The 21,270-nt window shown below is 40.9% G+C and overlaps 1 protein-coding gene across 1 annotated transcript in view; it reads left to right on the top strand.

Annotated features, from left to right (window-relative positions):
- LOC112973832 (kalirin) overlaps positions 1-21,270 on the top strand; it is a 267,351-nt gene that overhangs the window by 122,145 nt on the left and 123,936 nt on the right. Inside the window, exon 11 of the mRNA XM_026082189.1 lies at positions 20,826-21,017. Coding sequence (XP_025937974.1) covers positions 20,826-21,017 — 192 coding nt within the window. The remainder of the gene's footprint in view (positions 1-20,825; positions 21,018-21,270) is intronic.

The raw sequence follows: 21,270 nt of genomic DNA, 5'->3' as shown, positions 1-21,270 counted from the left end.
CCCCCCGGCCTCGGTGGGGAGGGTTCCTGGGCCCTTCCTCTGGTTCGTTCACCCCAGAGCACCACTGCAAATTTATGAGGCCTTGTCTGCACTGTGACACTGGAATGTGGTGCTGGCAAATGGACATGGGGACGTGTGCTGAGGGGGAGTGAAAGGCTTTATCTGAGGTCAAGGACTTAAGAATATAATACTGTTCGGCTTGGAAAGAGTAATAGCTGGGGTAAGGAGGGAGGCCGTAAATTTGTCACACCTGGCGTTCTTCTGAAGAAGCATCTCATGAGGTCAATTTTGTGGTTGGGGGATAAATCTCATCCCCACTGTGCTTATGATCTGTTTTTACTTTTCCCAGTTCTCCTCTTCCTGATGCTTAACTCTTTAGACTTAGTCTGTGCTGGATTCATTTTAAGTTAAGATTAATTATTTGCTATTTTTCTCAAGTGAGTGAATGTCTTTGTCATGGCTAGCATTCACTGGAACAACTGGCAGCATTTATTCCTGACATAGCTCTATAATAAAGAACATGTAATAAGATCCTGAAACAAAAGACTGACAAATTTTCCCTATTGCCCTCATCAAGATGTTAATTACTTTCTGTTAATGAGAATAAAGAGACTCATATAAAAAAAGAAGTGTAGCGCTGACGTACCTGGTGAGATTGACAGCATAAGCAATGTTATTTGTTTCTGGCAGTTCTCTGAAAATAACACTTCATCTGCCATACAATATAAATTTACTCTCCAAAATCTATTTTCTTTTGGCTCTGATATATTTGTTTTTATATCCTACTGTTTCAGCAAGGCATTTGCAAAGATCACACTAGAAGCAATATTCAGGAGCTTTTGTGATATTTTCAACAGCGGGCAAAAAGTTCATGTTTTTGAATGCTGCCCAACTGCATGTAAAGAACAGCAGTTTTCTGGGATTGCTGTACTGAGAAAGGCTCTGATTAACTGACCTGCCATGGCACTAGACTGAGAGATGGAACGTGCTCCCTCTATGTCTGATTAGAAACTGCACAGATTTATAAATCTGGATGTAATGATCTAAATCACCTTCCTGCATACAGCTGTGCTCGGAAAATGTCAGTGATTTTAGAGCGATGCATTGTGGGCGATGGGAAAGATAATTTGGGGTCACTTTCTCTCATAGCTGTGGTTTCGACAACGCTCTGGCAATTTTTTCTCGCTGTATTTATTCTGCATGGAACACAGAAGGCAAGTGTTTGACTTTGGATTTAAAAGCTTGAGCTCCTGGGAGGGAGGTTTATATCTCGTATATAGCTGTGACCGTCTCCTCCGGTTCTGATACTGTTCACGGGCTTGCCACCCTGCAAAGGCCATCCTTAGACACTGTCTATCACACAGAGAAATTAAGTAGTCAGACATTATTGACTGGGCCGATATCAAGACATCACCAAACAAGCAGCACTCTGTGGCTACAGCTGTTCCTGCAGTGACAGCCTCTTCGCTTGTCTGGAATTACTTTGTGTGTGAATTGGATAACCATAGTTCAGCCAATAACAATTGTAAATCCAAAGGTATTTTCATTTCAGACTCTGTAATTTTTCCTTTTTCAGGAATATTTCCTTATTTTACTCTGAAAACCAGTATGCCTTTTATTTGGAAAATTCAGTTAACTGGATCACGTTCCCACAATCTCCCAGCACTCCCAGGACTGAGCTGAGCTGCCCCTTTTGGAAACCCTTCTCCCGTTCCCTGTCTATGAAGAGAGGGGTGATGGGTCATTCTCCTTCCTGCTGGCATTCCTGGCAATCGGAGATAGACGAAGCCTTCTCAACATCCTTGTCTGCTCGCGATGAACATCACTGGATTTGGGCTGATGGAGAATTAGGAAAGATAGTGGGAAGCAACTCTGTTAGGGTCCCCTTCGACTCTGCAGCTTCTGGACTTAGTGTCTTTGTGATATGAATGATCCTAAACAAACATTTCTGTAATTCTCCTGCATTTTTGAGCTTTTCTGCTGGCTGTGCCGTGGGATTTCCTATTGCGTCGCTTTTTCCAGCGTGTTGGCATGAGCGCGCCCACTGGTACAGCTTTCAACCTGCAGATGGCACTCGCTATGCATTTTAAAAGCCTTGTAGTTCTCTTAATGGTAAACAGCTGATGTTTCTAATCTAAGCTAACCAAACATTGTCTCGAGCTGAAATGAAGCAGAAGTGGAAGCTGGCTCGCATGCAGTCCCCTCGGTGTTCTCCTGCCCCGCCAAACCCCGCGTTGTTCGAGGTCACCCAGAAAAAGAAGCCTCTTGGATTTTGTAAATGCAGATCGGGGCAGCCCAGGCTTTCATGCAGCATGGTGCCGGCTGGCTGTGTTTGTGTGATGATAACCTGCTCTTAGATTTGTGGAGCTGCTTTCAAGGGTCTGGGACCTCATCATACTCACACCTATGACTGAGTTTTGTGTTTAGTACCTGTATGTACGGTGCACACCATAGTTATTTTACACAGTAATCCAAGCACACTGATGTTTTCAAGGTAAAATATCACAACTCCAGCGTGCAACAGAGCACACGTTCTGAATACGCTTGCTTCAGAGCGCATGGCGTCGCTCATTATCAAACACAGCCAGAAAGGTCGACTGGAGGCCAGACTGTGGCCATAACAGCTTCTGGGATTTGCCATTTTATCTAACTAGACAGTTCTTGGTGCAGCCCTTGTGACTGAAATAATTTCTGTTTAGGTGCATGTCTGGCTCCTGAGCTCCTGACTCTGAAAGTTTTACAGACTCCATTAAGCCAAGGTATACACATGTGAATCAGTGGACTGTTCTCAAATTATTATGAGAATTATTATGCAGAAGGAGAGCCAGGCAAAATGTGAGCAAAAAGGCAAGCACAAATGCTGAGCTTTGCAGCATGCCCTTTGGGAAGTGATTCAGTTTTCCCATTCTTGGGTATCCATGCTCACTTCCCTCCAAGAAGACTTTTGGGAGAAGATGATTAAACTCCTAAACACAGGCTTGGAAATGTCTAAGTTAACCTTATACATACAAGTATAGTTCTTTTAAGATTCAGCTCTTCCTTTAATTCTTCTCAGGGAAATAAATGTATTTCCTGCAAGAGAAGGCTTTCAGAGGAGACCTTGAAAGCAAGGGCCTGTATTCTCTATGAGAAATCAAAGATCAGGTGATATTCTTCATGTAAGAAGCAATTCATGCTCTGGTGGTCCTGTCTAGAACATCCCCTTCCTCTGTTATACTGTTCCTAAGGCACTGTCAGGACATAGTTTGCAAAAAGGTCTTTAAGATAAAAAGATCTTTAAGCATAAATATGTTGAAGAATATGATTATATTGTTTGCCATGTAGAATATCCAGTGCATTCAGTAAGAGCCCTGCAGGTAAAAGTATATTCTGCGATTTCTCAAACCCACATAGTTTTGCTTGAACTGCTTTAAAACTAAGTGAGGTAATGGAATAGTCAGGCCAAAACTGAATTGCAAACAGCTACTTGTTTGGCCTTCAGGAGAAAAACCTAGTTCCTTCCCATACAAATTCCAGCTCTGCTGGATGTCATTGTGCTAAAGTTTGGCATGAGGTTCAGTACTGATGTAAAATGGTTAGGCATAAATTAGGAGCCCTTATTGATAATAAGCACTTAGGGAGTGTTGTCCCAGGGTAGGGTTTTTTTTAAGTTTGTGGCCTACCTGGCTGTTGAAAGCGATAGCTCAGGCATACTGGCATATCCCACTGACGTAGAGCAACACCGGCCATACTGGATTTTTCCCTTTGAGTAGGGTGATAACAATACAGTGTGGGGTGAAATGCTAGGCCAAAACAGGGAAAAAGGAGTCAATTAAACCTGGTAAGAACTGTGTTTAAAGCTGTCAGTAATAACTGTGGTTTCAGTAATGATAAACTTAAAATAAAAATCATGAGACAGGCACCAAAAAATCTATCCTACATGTATCTTCGTTATCATCCGTTACATGATCATTAGCAAGTCATGAAGCTATAATCTGCAGTTTCCTGTGCAGGAACACATTTATGTAAATTTATTCATTTCTATACAAAGAGGGAAAAATGCTCATTGCCAGCAGATTACGTGGGTATTTGTACAATGGTGCAGGAACTCCGGGCTCCAGAACTTCTGTTTTCTTCTTCCTGGCTGGCAGCAGGCTGGGTCCGTCAGTCACAGGTAGCAGAGAAAAATGAAACAGTGCCCAGATATGGGTTGTCTGTGAAGGTTTTCTTGGGACTTCTGACTGTGAAAGCTTCTAGCAACATAGCCAAAAAGCCAGATAGTTTATCATGGAAGCAATAGCAAAACTTTCTATGGGTACTCCACAGCCAGACCTGAGCCAGAAGTAGGTCATGTAGCACTTGTTTCCAGTGGTGAAGCATGATGCTCTCGGGAGCAGGCTGTGGATATCAGTACCATGCTCCATTGCATGGTCTAGACGTGCCTGGTTAGCCTGGGTTGCGGAAAAAGCTCATTGGCGAATCTGCTGAAAATGTGGATAGCAGAGTAAGAAAGACTTGGTTTGCAGCGCCACAGCAGGCAGCTGTTGAGTAGCTCCAAGTTGTCCTGCTGAACAGGTGGCCGTGGGTACGCCACAGTGCAGTGATAACGGGGAGCTTTGCATAGAGAGGCCCTATAAGGGCACAGAGGTCTTCCTAGCAGTCACTTGCAGAGCTGTGCCTAGAAACCCGGTCTCTGAGCTTGCGTTCCAGTGTATTCCTCCTCAAGCTAGAGGTAGTTTCTTTTCATATTTCTTTTCTTCCAAAATCACATGACAGCTGGATCTTTTCATTAAACTGCCTGAAGCAGGATTCAGAATCCAAATACTCCCTATAAAATCCAAAGTCTTGGCAACACAATACGTTTTTGACAATTGCCAGGAGCAAGCTTCCTATAGCTGGTTTATTTGGGTAGGTTTATTTTTGTGTCTTTAAAATATGTACACTTGATTTGCCTATAAATACAAAATGCTGTTCCCATGACAGACTGGAGGAACAATGCAGCTATTTAAGAAATAACTGTTTTTAATTCTAGAGTTTCTGGAAAATGGAATTTCTATTGTGTAGGGAATTCTGAGTTTTTCAATTTGTTTTCATTTTGAATGAGAAAAGTCAAAATTCCTGCAGAAGAAACATTCTAGAATTTGTTTTTTCAGGGCCATAAATTTATTTGAGATATCATTGGAAATTTATAATATTTGTGCATTATATAATATGAATACTAATAAATATATTAACTATTCTATTGATGTCTCAGGTCAAATAAGCATATAGCTGAAACAAAACATATTTTGTGAAAATGATAATTCAACATTATAAAAGTGAAACAAAGTTTAAAGTCAATTTAGATTTTTACTATTGGAAATTTCACTGAAATTTGCACTTTTAGATGGAACTATTGTCTCACCTGAACTGTGTATTTTGGTGAAAACCCATGTCATCTAAAGGTTTTTGAGTCCCTCTAATCATTTTTCTTTCTGGTCTCCCTGTTGGCAGGTCGGTGGGTTATCAAACTGTACCTATTGATTCAGGAAGATTAATTGCAGCAGTGTCCAAATCTCATTTGTAACGATGGTGGATTAGTACTGCACAATTTCTCGAGGCTGCTGATAGCAGGAGGGCTCAGGGGAAAAGGTGACAGTATGAATCTGACCTGCATTTTTGCTTTCTGCTTTGTAGTGGGGCAGCAGAATCAGCAGCCCACGAGTGCGCTGCTTCCCCCCGGACAGCCAGCCGTGTCTTTGGAAGAACTACACAATGTTAGCCACAGCCGCTTTATTATGCCCTTGTTCTGAATCATAAATATACTGCATAAATATACCTCGAAGAGGTGCAAACTCCAAAATTCAATAACAAAGAAAAATAATTTTCAAGAACAAGTTTTAGGTCTTCATGATTATTGTACAAATATTCTGGAAATAGACTAACTTGGTCTGACTGATCACTCTGTTGCACAAGATTTAAAACATTACATTTGCAATTTCAGAGAAATTACTTCTAATGAATTTGTGCTGAAGAGTGGAGAATCCAGTTCAGTGGCTTTACCTGCACTGAGAGAAGGATGCTTTGCAGTGTGGTTGTCCCCCCCGCTTCTTTTCCTATCCCAGTTCCCTAATTGTCCAGATTAAGGGACCAGCTCAGGGCTTCCTCCCCCATGTGTCTGGTTTTCTTCCAAAGGAAACCAGGTCATACAGGGGATAACAGCGTGAGGGACCAGGGCTGGGAGGTGCCTGCTGCATAGCGCAGATGCAGCCAGGGAACCTAGCTGTAGAGATGTTATGCTCTTGTTCTCACATCAGGCATTTGAGTTGTTTAATAATAACACTTGTGTTATGTGGCTGTTACAAATGTTTTGTGTCAGTATTCTACCGACTTTTTATTRCACGTAAACCTGTTGGTAAAGTCTGTTGCCCTGGGATAGAGCTCAGATCTCGTTTACTCCTGTGCAGAAATAGGGCAACATCAATGGATTTATGGCATTCTTCTGGAAATAAATGCGTGTGAACAGGGACAAAAATCCTAACATATATACATAATTCACTTGTTGATTCAGTGCGTGTAATCTGGCCATTAATATTGCTTTCCATAGCTTTGGTCTGTGAGGTCTGGTTTTGCATAACCAAGGCCCAAGAAAGTGCTGGTTTGTGTCACTGTTTAGTGTCTGGTTCAGCACACTACTACATGCAAAAGCACAGGTTCCTCTCCCTGTACTGCTTTTGCTGAGCTAGGGAGAGAAACACTAAGACTGACATGAGAAAAGCAAGCAAAATGAGACTTGTCATGTCACTGCATTTAAAATAAAGCTTGTTTGAGGAGGAAGAATTTGCAGAATTTGCAAAAGCCAGGAACTGAGACAGGAAGTGTTTCTGAACTGTAAGAGAATATATGCCCATGTGTTTATCTAACATGGTTGCCTATATTAGTATGCAGCAAATACAATAGAAACCAATATGTGCTCCAGAACGATCACACGGGGCCCTATTAGCATGCAGCCTTCATTATTAGAGTGTTTTGTTCAATACATAAGAGCTGCTTTCTCCACCCACTGGGGGTACCTTCTCTTTGCAGTGAGATCTGCATCTACACAGCAAAAGGGGAAGAGAACGTGCTTTTGCTTCCCTCAGTGTAATATTAGGCCTCCCTGGAAAAGGGCATGGCATAAAAAGGTGTTTGTGACTCATTAATTTCAGGGAATTGAAAGTGCAACCTTCACTTTAAATGCATCAACCTGAGAGCTGCGGTGAATACATTGAAAATTCAGTGAAATGAAGGGTGTTTCTGCATGGAGATGAGAGATGGCTGAGAGCACTGGTTTTTGGTGCCTGGCTCTTCGTTGTTTGCCTATGGCCAGGATTTATATTGACAACCAGAACTTGGATTTGCCAATGCCCACGCATCAAAATGGAGTGCAGGAAGGACTCAAAACCTGCAGTGCTCCACACTGCAGCAGTTTTACTCTGAAATAGATGATATTAAGGGGAAAAGATGTTTTATACAGTTTCAGTGTTGTTTTCTGGGGTTTGTTTTAGGCTTAAGATGGAACAAATTGAATCTCCTTTAAAATCAAGGACTAGATGTTTGTGCCCACCACGAAAGTAGCTCAAAGAAACACTGCCCCAGCCAGGAATGTATGCACACCATTCTGGTATTGTAAAAAGTAACAATTGCTGATTCGTTTCATGGGGTGGCAAGCTGTCCCATTGACTGTCATGCCCTTTCTGAAAGTTTGCATAGTTTTATCAGGACCGAAGCACAATTCCTCAGTGCACACTGAGTGAGGGACTGAATTCCCGCAACACTCTGCTGCCGTGCCTTCAAAACCAAATGGGAGAGAAAGCAGCGCCACAGCACAGACAGTGCTGGGAAGCCACGTCAGCTGCTGAAATTTCAGTCAACTCACTAGGGCGCGTGCTCCTCTTTGGGATGGATAATTGGGGCACTAGGTCATTTAGCCATTGTAAATTTAGTTTTCTTGCAGTGCCATGTAAATGTGGGACAGAAAAAAGAAGACGCTTGAGAGCACAGCAGAATCTGATGTGTGCGCTAGCATAGGGACACAAAATAAGGAGATTATTTTGAAGTGAGGATGATGAGGGGAGTATGAATTGTTGCACTTGAGCCTGGTAGGCATGCCTTCAGGATTGGGGGCACATGCCCGAATCTTACTGTTGGGGTTTGGCACAAAAACAGAATTCCAGGGTAGCAGGCGAGGACTGATCGGAAAACAACTCAAAGAGTATTTCTGTGATCATTTTGTTTTATATTATGTCCAGTCTTATCATTTGGGGGCCTGATTTGGGATTTTTGGAGGGGGATTGAATAGGGAGAGAGGAAGGTTTGACAATATTGTCTGAATAAGAAACGCACAAGAAAGCTCTCAGGATTTGGCCCAATTTTTTATAGTAGAAAATTTGGCAGATGCTGACTACAGAGGCAGTATCTCACATGGCTGCAGTATTCTTGGAGATCTACTACATGCCAAAAATCAATACATTTTATAGCATCAGGATTTCTGGTGGGAATATGGTTTTGTACCAGATTTCTCACTGTAAGTCATTATTAAAATATACTTATCTCACATCATGTGTGGCCTTCTAATAAGAGCCAGAAATCAATAAATGTTATATTTCCAAATCTTTGTTGTGATTATGGATAACCTGAATTGAATTTCACACAGTAGAACACATTTTTAAAATGCACTCTGTAAAAATGCTTTCTGACCAGCATGAAAAATGTTAGTTCTTATCTGAAACCTTTCTAATGTATGTGAATGTCTAGTGTAAAAATGTGGTTTATTTATTTTGCAGTAGTGATTCATTTTATTTTTCCTTATTATAAATATGCAGTGCATCTCACTAGCTGGTATAGAAGATTTTAATCTTCTGTAAGTTTTAGGGAAGACAAAGCCCTTGGTCCATTTTGCTGTGGTGGCACCTCTGAAGAACTAATTTGATGGGTAAGTTGTATGGACAATTCACATGTCATGGAAATAACAGTGGTGAAAAATTGGTTTATAAATCTAATAAGATTCAGAGAATGGTTTCTACTCAGTTGAAACAAATTCCAGCTTGTAAACCATGACGGAGAGCTGAATTAATGTTGACAGTGAAGAAATTCTGAATCCAAAGGGACTGTTTCACTGATCCGCTCCTAAGGACACTACTTTGAAATGAGATGAAATCAAAAGTTACTTCAACTTTAATTGAAGCTAGGAAGGTGCCTTTTACTTGTTGATAGTGGAGGGACATTTTCCGTCAAATTATCTGAGGTCCAGAGAATAGGGGAATGGAGACTGAGGTGATGGGCAGGTGGTGTGTCACCAGTCCTGTTCACAGGGGTTTGAGAAACCCACTTATTCTGCACAGTGGAAATGTCCAAATTGTCAGCAAAGCAGAGGCGTTGACATTTGCTTCTCATCATGTATTTTGTCTTCAACAGGCACTGTACTAAAGTGTGAGGTTTCCTGTGGATGGAAAGGCCAATTTTTAAGTGCATCTTTGCTACAAGTTGAATTCACCTGGGCAAGTGGAAGGGCCCCAGGAGAACGCTAAGAGAATCCCTGCTTCCCTCTGGTCCTAGGGGGAATATAGACAACACCACTGTGGCACCAGCTCAGCTGCACCACAAGATGTGATGGGGGCAGTAGGGTTTCCATTTGCCACTGCTGGCTGTGCGAAAGTGCCCGGAAGCCCAGGGCAATAGGTGATTCCTAACACACCTGCTTCAGTCTTGAGTCACAGAGTCGCTGTTTCAGCAAGGTGTCCAGGATTCCCAAGCACATGCTTGTGGCAGGTTCAGCATCACTACCAGAGAATAAGCCACTAACACATACCAAAGCAAATTAAATTCTAATCTTCTTTGTGTCTTGGCTTGATCCAGTTCTGCTAGAGCTGACAGAAGAAGGGGTAGTAAGAAGAGGTCTGATGTCATCAGGGCTGATCTGTGAGAACTCCTGGTTGTTCATGGAGAGACATGGAAGGAACCTGCCCTTCCCTTGCAGTTACCGTGTGGCCCCTCCTCTGCAGAGAGCTTACTGAGAGCATCTCTACCACCACCTGCGCCCATTCATGGGAGCTGGTGCAATGCAGGGAGAGAATCTCTGTTAAGAAGGAGCAGCAGCCCAAGTTTCATGAAATCTTCATGTCCCTCCTGAGGTAGCAGCACTGCACTGACCCTTCTGAAAGGCAGTGACGTATCTTACTGTGAATTTGTTCTGTCCATGTACTTCACAAACAACAGTTCGCTTGTCTGAGGTGACCCTTAACTTAGGGCAAAATAGAGTTTGCTGCAAATCTTGAGATCCTTTTCTTGTTAGACTTGCCTTTTTGCAGCTACCTGTGTTGCAGATAGTAACATTTTTGTCACTAATTACCAGACAAAGTATTATTGTTACATGGGGCATGTATAGTACTGTGTTGTTATCTCTATATTTGGTTTTGTAGGAGTGCTTAAGCTGAAAGCTTTGGAGAATTCGAAACAAAATTTCACTCCCTTTGCTTGTGTTAAACAGTATCTCATTCTATAAAAAGTCCCACTCAGCTCAAAACGTGGTTCAAGAAAGATGTCCCAACCGGGCTGTACATTAACAGAAGTACAGGTACAGCTGAGATAGGGGCAATGGCTGTGGGGGAAACAGGGAGAGAAGGGAGGGGAAATGTTTGCTGTCTTATTTAAAGCAGGTTTCACAAAAGCCAAGATACTAGAAATAAAGCCAGGCAGTTTACAGAATTCATGTCCTCTTAGGTTTATTTCTGCCTCTGCTTTCATGCCAGCGGTGCTGCCGGTTGTATTTCGTACTCACTTTTCCTAGCGCTGCTGACAGTCCAAAGCCTTTTAATACTTTCATCAGTGTGTCTTTGAAATTTCCAAATTGTGAGCACGGTATTAAACCCAGAATGCCTGAAGTTATTTCTATTCGGGACACTGGCGGGACTTGATAAAGCCGTCGTGATTCCATTCATGTCTGCAGGGCTCGGAAAAGCTGTGAGCTGAGCCTTTGGGATGGAAAACAAGACTGTGCCCTCCCAGGTTGCTGCTCGCCTCTGAGCTGCCCCACATTTCTTTGTTTCTCTACTCTCTCTCCCTTTTTCCTCCTATCATAAAAAAGTTGTGAGGCTTTGCTATGAACTATCTGGGCTTGTTAATGGTATTTATCATTTGAGATGCTTTCACAGTGCTGCATTTCACTCCTGACAGTTGGCCTTCTTGCCCTCCTCCTTGTCCTTGTGCTCCCTTGTCATTCCTGCAAAAGATGACGCTTTCTTCATCTCTGCTGAGCCTGTTTTAGTGGCTCAGTTACCTCACAGTCACTTGAGCAACTCTAATTGATACACTCCACTGATGACCTAATTATCAAGTCTTTTTTGCAGTGATGATACTGGTTTTCTTGTGCATTCACTATGCCACCAACATATATTTGATATTGTAGGCTTTTTTTGGACTTAAAAACAGTTCATTTTCATGTCTGATCGAAGGACTAGTGTATAATGACGTCTCAGTCTGTCACATTGCCTTCCTTGTTCTGTTGTCTGTGCTGTTGCTCACTTCCATGTGACTTACTGTGCAAGGATATTCTCAAAGAGAAAGGGCCAAGATCTTTCTGTGGATATTACCAAGGTTCAAATGCTACGATAAACTTGGCCAACGATCATCAGTTTCAGATATCTTTCCTAGCTCTTGTACATCCTTCAGTCCATAAAGGAGTATTTCATCACCTCATTTAATATGTTCTTTAGATATTTTTCTCTTTTTTAATCAACTTCAGCTCTTTTAGAGGAGCACATTCCTAACAATATTAATTGATCTTTACCTGCATAACCCTGTCTACTGTATTTCCTATTCCTTCCCTAAAGCACAAAATAAACCTATTAAGTAGGTACCCTCTCTATTCAGGATGCCTCAAGGTGCCCAAGTGAGGTATAATTACTGGCTTTTAAGAGCTGTGAGACCTCCTCAGTTAAAACTGCCAATTTCTTCAGTAAAGTCTCTGCAAATGGCTTCCTCTGTTGATTCTTTGGTTGTAAACAGAGTTGTCTGTGTACTGAACCCAGTGGATGAGCCTTCCTGTGGCAACACTGCTGTCTCAGCTGGCAACCTTGCTTGGTCTCAGGAAAGAGGCCAGAGGTTGAATGACTTTGTGGGATCAAAACCTCAGTCTCGTGCATTCTTCCAGTTCCTATGGGGAGTTTTGTAGATCAAGATTTCTTAAATCGCATCCCACAAAGTGAAAAAAGGTTTGTATTTCTGCTACTTTAAACTGCAGCTTCTTCGAGGATGCAGATCAGATTCCAGTGGCATCCTGCAGTGATATACACTCACTGTAACATGAAGTGTACACGTTGTTTCCCTGGGAAGAGGTGGACTATTTACATGTATCATATTAAACATATGCTTAGGCATTTACTTAATACAGGAGCCTACACATATATACTCATTAAAATAAAATAGGTAGGAAAAGAGGATGAGTGCCAGGCTCCAGGTGAAACCTTTGCTGGGTGTAGCTTTTTGCCTACAAAAGAATGAGAAATCCCTCCTCTTCTCCATTACAACAAAAGTCAAGGTAATCTTGCAACACTTAAAATCTCCCAGCAGAGGTTTGAAAAGCCTAGATCTTTGTCAAAAATGTTTTTGAGCATTCCAACGTAAAGAAGAAAATAGCTTAGGAAGCATTCAAAGTCCTTGCAAGCATAGACTACAGTAGTGATAGAAAAAGTCAATGATGGTTTAGTTGCTCATACTGAGCTGAGAAGTTAACTTGCTCTGTGTATGTGGTGTGTACATCCACACGTGCCTATATGTGTGCCTTTGCATACTTCCTAAATATTGGATATAATGTATAATATTAGATGGCATTTAAAACATTATTTCATTACACATTTCACTGGCATTTCATTGAATGAGAGATGTGATTACACCGGAGTTAATTAGTGTGATTGTGATAATAGAGTATTCTCTGCTGGATGTGTGACTGCACTCCTGATTGAGATGGATGGTTGTTGTGATAAAGTATACTGTAAGTGACTTTTTTTTTAATCTAAAGTAGGTACTCAGTATTAAATAGCACAAAGACTTCTGTTAGCTAACATATTTCCAGATGTTAATTCTACTCTTGCTTATTATTTTAGTTTGAAGGGCTAAAGTAGCTTTTATATACTTTGTCTGGGTTTTCAGCATTTTGTGTAATATGTCATTGTTGTTCTTTTAAATTTCAAATGTTTGTTCTTTTTAAATTTAAAAATGAATTCAACAAATTCATGTCAGTTTGTATGTGAACCCTGAGGGAAGATCATAAATAAAAGATAATGATACATGTAAAGATACCTGATTCTTGGCAATAGTTAGTGAGGATGCTGTGCAATATTCACATTGTCACTTCCTAGGGACTATTTCTTTCTTATTCATGCTGAAAGGTCCCTTATGCTTAGAGAACCCACTGAAATCATGGAATTACTGGAGGAATAAAGCACTAATTAGCATCAGCATGGCATTAGACCTGGCCTCCTAGCCATCTAAGATGGGAGCAAACTTCACATTCCCTAAATCTGCGGGTGTTCCCGAGCTAAGTTTCAAGTGTCAGTGAGGAAAGTAATAATGGATCAGTAGATACCAATGCCCAGACAGAAAATAACAGAATGGAGATCAGTTTGAAAAAAATATATATATGTGTTTGCAGAAAAATCATTTAAAACATTGCAAGCTAGCCGTAGTCCTGCAAAGGGAGATGAGTGGAGTGAGGACCCTGCAAACCCATGTACCAGCTGCAAAGGTAACTTTTCAAAAAGCTGAGAGAGAAGTGTTTTCTATGCAGTGCTGGTGTGCTGAAGCGTAGGTGCCTTTCTAGGCCCTCCGTTTCCTAGACTACGCTGGCAAATAGGACGCAGTGCTGAGAACAGTAGCAATTTTGTTGAGAATGTCAAGAGGTTGATATTTTGACACCCACTTGCACTCACAAACTTACCCAAGACCCTCATTTGGTAAACTACTTAAACAGATATGATTATTATTTACTCATTTAAAGGTAGGCTGTTCTCAAATGTTCTCCCCAAACTGGGGCCTAAGAGAGTTGCGGAGATGAATATAGCAGGCTCTAGTATTTGAAGAGCTGAAATTTCAGGAAGGACAGCGTAAGGCAAACTGGGACAAAATTATGACAAGAAAGATTTAAGATGAATTGCCATAATTAAGGGAAGAACAGTCTGCTAAAGACGATGGAAAGTTTATTATTCTAGGTATTTTTTTAAAAAGTCTGCAGAAGTTTCCCTTCCCTTCCAGGGTGCAATAGGGAACAATCCTGTACCAGTGGAGCAATTGGCTGCATGACCTCAGAGAGGTTCTCTGCCTTTAACTCCTGTAACTCCTGGCAAGCCTGTTTTGAATTAAGAGTAACAGAACACAAGCAAGAATAGAGATCTTGATTTGATTATGCAAAACTCAAACTGAATAAAATCACATTGAACATTAGATCATCATATGCACTTAACCTTTGCCCTTCTTAAGGGAGGAGGAATTTTGACAAAGATGGATGCTTCCTTAAACCCCTGATTTATTTATTGAAGAAATGCTTCATTGTGGCCATTCAGTTTAGGCTTAGAATATTAAATTGCTAAAGATAAAATTCTCAAACAAAAGCCTGAATGTGAGAGCATTTAACCTAAACAAAAGACTAGAGCCATTTTTAACAAAGTGGCTTAAACAAAGAATCTGATAGCAGTAATCAAACTTCGTAATTAAGGATAACAGTAGATTATAAGGATTGAGAAGAAAAGCAGAATCAGCTCCATAATTAGCATTTTGTGAATGTGAGTCATGCTGTAGTTTCTGTGGGGAGGAGCATTACCCACTGTCTACACACAGAGCTGGGGTCTGAGGCCTTTGCAGTTCTATTTTTAGCCCTTACCCATTTCTGTCTCCCTCTGTGATCCTAAGTAAATGGCTAGGAGGCTGACCCAGTTCTCACTGAAGTGTATAAGATGCTGTTTTACTGTTTTCTGTGAGAGATGGATCAGGCTTTGAACTTCCTGTCTCGACATCCCATCTTTATGGCAGGAGTAATAATAGTGGAATTTCATCTTTGGTTTTGATGAGTAGAATCATGACTCTAGTGAACATAAAGGAGACATCATATCACAGAAGACCTAGTAATTCTCCTCAGCTTCAACCTGCAGGTGTAACGTGGGATTCACATCACTTGCCTTTAGTGGAGAATATCAGATCTAAGCCAGTGATCTAAATTCTCTGTATAGTCAGTACATACTGACCTCTAGAGATGCCATCTCTTCCACGCCATTTAGATCGTAAAACCCCAGTGACAAAACTCTCTGAGTCAGTAGAAGGAGTCTTTGCCGGAACTGCCTTTCACAGCCCCAAACCCTGATTAACGCAGAATAACACAGACCAGTGCCGCCTCGAGCCCCTTTAGCATCTCTAGCACGTTCTCAGGAAGTGCAGTGTTTAAGGTTTGCAGTTTGTTTTTAATGTGAGAGTGTATCTGACCACCTGCCTCTGATCTCCTACCTCCCTCTTCTCCTGATGCATACAAGTAAGTGTCTTTCTCTAGCTGATCAGCATAGTTCACACCACCTTGGAGAACGTGGAGATGGTTACCATGAAAGTCAGACATAATAAAGAGCTGTAAAACACTGTGTGAGGGGACGTTATTCTGGAAGCAATTTGCCCAAATCTGGGCTGCTAACTTTACCCTAGACCACCATTAGACCCAGTTATTTTCAATGTGATCCGCCTAGAAACATACAACAATAAGCTAGTTACAAGTGTAATTGCTAGGACTAGAAGGAAAACTTCACGTGGAATCCTCTTCTGAAAATGCACTTAAGTCAAAATCAAAAAGCTACACAAAATTGGTTGATATCTTAAAAATGGGGTGGGGGGTTAAGTGAAAAGCACAAATATATATATAGGATTATTGATATTTTCCATTTTGATTTTTTAAAAAAGAAAGTTTTCAAAATAGTGTATTTTTAAGTGACTAAAATATTAGACTTCTTTAGGTTGTAGTACATACCATAAATAAGAAAGGCAAAATATTTCTGTTCTGCTACCTCTAACCTTTCTATTGATCCAGAATTGGTTGATGCATTTTGCAGTATTTTTCATGCAATGTTTAATTTTTGGTTTTAATTGGGAAAAATACACCAAATTCTTTCAAACCAGAATTGCTGTTCTTTGGCAACTTTATACTGAGCATTGCAATGCTATTTTCCCTCTCTGTAACAGATGGGCCAAGCATGAACTGCATGCAGCCAATGCTGCTCTGGGTTAAATAGATTTGGAGAGAACAGTTAATAAAACATCTACTTCTATAGCACAAGGATTAAGGACAAAGTAAGGTTTGTTTCAACTTTAAGGAAATCTCTTATGCAGTTTGCTGAAAGAGCTGCATTTGGGTAGTGTGCTTTCAATGCAGAGATGTCTTTGTACATGTTGAGCTGGAGACAGTGTAGGATCTCAGTTGAGATCTGCTGCACGGCTCAAAGATGAAAGTGAATCTTGACATTTTGACATTTATTGGTCTGAAATGCATAGGAAAGTAGACAATGTACTGAATGTAACAGGGAAATTTCACATCAGCTTTTTCATAAACCAGCTTTTTTTTAACCTGCTACAGAATATCAAACTCTTAATAATTAATGAACAGAAGTTATGTGAATCCTGTTAGGAAATATTGCCAGGGGATCAGATAACAAGCACTTCTGATTCTGAACTGTAGAATGGATTGTTATATGAGTTTCGTTAGTCTCTGTCTTTTCCCTAATCATGTTTTCTGTTTCTTGCAAACGACAAAAAAGAGAAAGATAAAAGCCTCCAGGTTCTGTCTAAAATGAATTCCAAAGCATATATTAGAGCCATTTCCATTCTGAAACCTGAAGTGTGCATTTTCAATTTCTTGTGATTGCAGATTTCATGAGTGAAATAGGTGATTATGCAAAGATAAGTATAGAAAGGTTATTAAGAGATTTGAAATGAAAATTGGTTTTGTGCTTGAGATGGTGCAAAAGAAGTGCCTAATACCAGCTAGCATATCACTGAGACAGAATTTCAAGGATTTGCACACGACAGATAGTTCTTTCAGGGGTTAATACAACATTAGAAAAAAACACCACACACCCCTAACAACTTTCAGAGAGCATATCGTAGTATAATACAAAGGTTATTTTTCTGTGGAACTGGTGCTGTTATAGTTTAACAGGAACTAATTTCCACAGATCCACATACCAAAGAGAGATTCTGCATGTGGGTCTCCTCGTGGGAGGGACTATCTGGCTCTGGTGACACTTTCCTCAGGATGCCACAGAAAACCTTCCATAGGACTGGGTTTAGCAGAATGGAAAAGGGTACAGCTGCAATTGCCCTTCTAGCAGCAAAATATTCTATTGGGATTGCATTAGCTCTTACCTTCTTCCGAAAGTTTTCAATCTTGATGCCACAATGGAGCTGTGCCTGGAGCATGTGCTCCTGGTAGATCCTTCAGCATCTCAGAAGGGTTGGGAGTCTGAGATAACCTCTTCTGGCTGGGGGTAGCAGGACGAGGATGCCTTTGTACAGGAAGATCCATTATATGTTTTTATTCATCATGGGACTTCATGAGACTTGATTCTCTCTTCAGTTCCCTCCTCTCCCTCCCTGGTGCAGTATGGGTTATGTTACACCAAAAAAGCACTCCAAAAATGTAAATGAGGGTCTCTGCTTGGAAGAGCTTACAAACAAGAGAGGGAGTTCAGGAGGAAAATGAGAAAGTGTGAAGCAGGAAAGCGATGCAGCATTATAGTACCAAAACAGGCTGAAGCTCTCAGGTTCAACACAGCTTTGATAAAGCAGTTGTAGAGAAATATTGATGTACAAAATGTTCTGTACATGTCACGATTTCTGATGTGATTTACATGCACTTATAAGAACAAATAAACAGAACAAACAAACAAAAAATAGGGCAGACTCACCAAATAACTAATCCCTGGCTTATTTGGCCTGTACTGTATTTATATCCCATCTGACACTGGATGGCAATCCTTTCATGAATACATCAAGCTCTGGAGTTCAAGGTGGGATTAGTTAACTCCCAAATGTGGTTGCTTATCTGAAATGTATCTAAACATCTAGAATCTGCAATATTGAGCTGGAAATCTCTCAGCACCTAGCCTTCCTTCTAGAATGGCAGGAATGAAGCCGTTAGCTTTCTTTCTATCATAAATTTCACCTGTTTTAAAGCCTAGAGACTTAGCTAGGAACTCAGTGGACAAAGATAGAAAAAAAAAATGAGGAAAAACTTCACCAAGCTCAAGATGCACCATGTTGAGGCTTCATGTCCTCAGCATGTTTATGCCAGGCTTTGGCAGTCTTGTCTGAAACTGGAGATGAATGCTTTGCAGAAGAACCAACATACACTAACACTGTCTTGCACAGCCCAGGGTAAGCAATGCATGCATTTCCATCCACATCCAGCCAGCTTTGAGTTAAAAATCCCCTTCTACTTTGGAGAACCTCATGCAATACAAGGGGACGCTACATCCTTTACTGTCTGTCCAGTGTGGCCTCTACTGAGGCCAGTCTGTACTCCGTTTTCCTCTAAAGTCTAGGGCTCAGCCTACACGCTTTCCACCATCCAGTGCTTTTATATGATCATAGAGCTGAACCCAGGTCATCTAGATGTAATTAGGTGGTACAGCACATGTTGGAGGCAGTAGACTTGCAGTGGTTTTCAGCAGAATTGAATATAAGCTTATGAGAGACAAATGCAGCAAATCTTTATTCATACTCTGCTTCAAAGAAGGTGTTTCTGTCTCTAATCTGTGCCATAAGTAGCGAGTGAGTATGTTTAAAAGTATACTAAATATTGTAAATAAAAACAGAGAACAACCTTCTCCCCAGGGAGCTGGACTGTTTTTTGAGCTGTTGTAGTGATAAAGTATGAAAAACTTGGGAGTGGAATAGACTGCAAAATACTGTTAGGTTTGGGGCTTGCTCCAAATACTTTTGGAAGACAATCATTCAGAAAGGATGCTGTTAAGTGAGACTGGTCCCTAATTCAGATCATGTTAAATGGAACATTTTTTTTACAAATTCTCGGCTGAAGTGGTTTCCAAAAAATGATTATGAAAACATAAAATTTTGCTGCTGTTAACAACCTAACCATCATAGCAGTGACCTGAAAGTGAGTGAATAAAGATTTACTATTGGTAACAAAACTGTCTAGAGTATGTTCTTCACAGTCCAAAAGGAGAAATGCAAATATTGTATATTTATAGTCAGCCCTCAGAAACTGGGAAAATGAACAGTGAATTAGCCGTTTTCTTTTTGCTTTTTATAACTGCTAATATCTTCCCCATTAAACACTTAAAGGCACATGTTCCTTCTTTGTATTCAGTATTTTCTCAAGCAACAGCTATTGACTGCGGCGGGGTATTATCTACATAAGAGCAACAGGACTTGATCCATGGCTTTTATGTTTGACTGTGTTCCTTTAATGCTCAGGACTATGCGTGTCCACAGTTTTCAAATGTTTTTTAGTATATATATCAAGTTAACGCACATTTAAGCTGAGGAGGATTCTCAGTAGGATTTTTGAAAGGGAAGTGCTATATATAATTCTGGTTCTATTGATGGGGAGATTAAAATTCCCAGTGGGGGCAGTTTTAGGCCAATGCTGAGCATTTCTGAAGATCCAACCCAGTCCTGGAAATTCCCTTAAGCTGATATCTTATCTCTTCTTATTTGCTCATTAAGTGTTGAGCACTACAGAGTTATTGGCCTCAACCTGAGTGAAGAAAGCTCATCTGTGGCAACAGGGCTGTTGACTCTAGCTCTGTACAAATACCACTGATCATGAATAACCTGTAAGACTATGTTTAATTCCTGGCTGTGGAGAAGATAAGCTGCACTCCCTCTACATTTCTGCTGTTATTATGAGACCTTCTGGTGGATTAGTTCAATGACGTTTTCCACAGACGTAGAGAGGGAAAGGATGGGCAGGTAGTTTGAAAGTTGAACTAAGCTTTGATGGAATGGGATTCAACATCTGCTCTTCCACAGTCTAGCATGTCTTGGGTACATCACTTAGCTTCTGCACCCTTCAGTTCCCTCTCTGTAAAGTAGGGGTAAAATGTCTTGTGTCTCAAAGATCAGAGCTACAGGGGTAAACCCATTCAGGATGGTGAAGTGCTCAAATTCTCATGCAATAGAGGGCAGGTACATACCTCAGACAAACTGGAAATGATACCTCCAAAGCACTTTGAGCATTTTACCTCGGCAGCTGCAAGCTAAAAACTGAATTTACTCCTTTTAGAAATACAGTGCAGAATAGTAGACAAGAGGAAAAAACACAGAAGCAATTTGAAGATACCATTTTCTCAGGTTATCACACAAAAGCCATTCAAAGGCAATGTTTCTTGAGGCTAAGATGTCTCTGGCTAGTGAGATTACCTGCTGTACTATGATAGCCATTGGGAGTCCTTTGCAATGAGCTTGTAGCCAAGTGTCACATGAAACAGCATTGCCTTCTGAGGTGGTTAGTCCTGCTTGCTTCATCATATTATCTGTGAGAAATTCCAGGGGACTTGGAAATAAACAAGTGCAGAGCCCTGTGTCTGTGCCTGGCAGGACTGTGCTGCGGTGGTGTGTTTCAAATAAACTATTCTGTGCCTACTCAGGGATTGGTCTGTGGGGCTTTATGCATTCTCCTTTCACAGATGGCAGCATTGGTAGGAATTATTACTATTGTTTTAAAACTCCAGTAATCACTGGCTTTAATACCTTTCAAAGTGTAAACAGCTTGTTTTGGGCTTTACTTGCCACGGTTGTGTTACTCATACTCTGTTCCTTGCTTTGTTTGCTGGTAGAATACGTACACCAATGCAGACAAACTTTTAGAGGCTGCAGAGCAGTTGGCTCAGACTGGGGAATGTGACCCTGAAGAGATCTATAAAGCAGCCCGGCATCTGGAAGTACGGATTCAGGACTTCGTCCGAAGAGTGGAACAGAGAAAACTTCTCTTGGACATGTCAGTCTCCTTCCATACCCACACCAAAGAGGTAAGTTGTGTACGATGGAATTTCTCTGTATTGCACAGCACTGCAAGAAGTTGACGCTGGGCACAAATTGAAAACTCAGACGATGCAGCAAAGGCTTCTTCATCACACAGGGCTGATATCCGGTTCATTTTATATATGTGAGTAGCTGTTGTAAAGAGGAAACAAAATGTGAATGAAACATATGAATGCTATGGTACAGTAAAATAACGGGACAGCATATCTAACAGGTCAAATGGTGCTTAATTCACAGTGT

Source organism: Apteryx rowi, unplaced genomic scaffold (assembly GCF_003343035.1).
Source record: "Apteryx rowi isolate R43461 unplaced genomic scaffold, aptRow1 scaffold_57, whole genome shotgun sequence".
NCBI lineage: Eukaryota > Metazoa > Chordata > Aves > Apterygiformes > Apterygidae > Apteryx > Apteryx rowi.
This window is presented reverse-complemented; position numbering and strand designations above follow the sequence as displayed.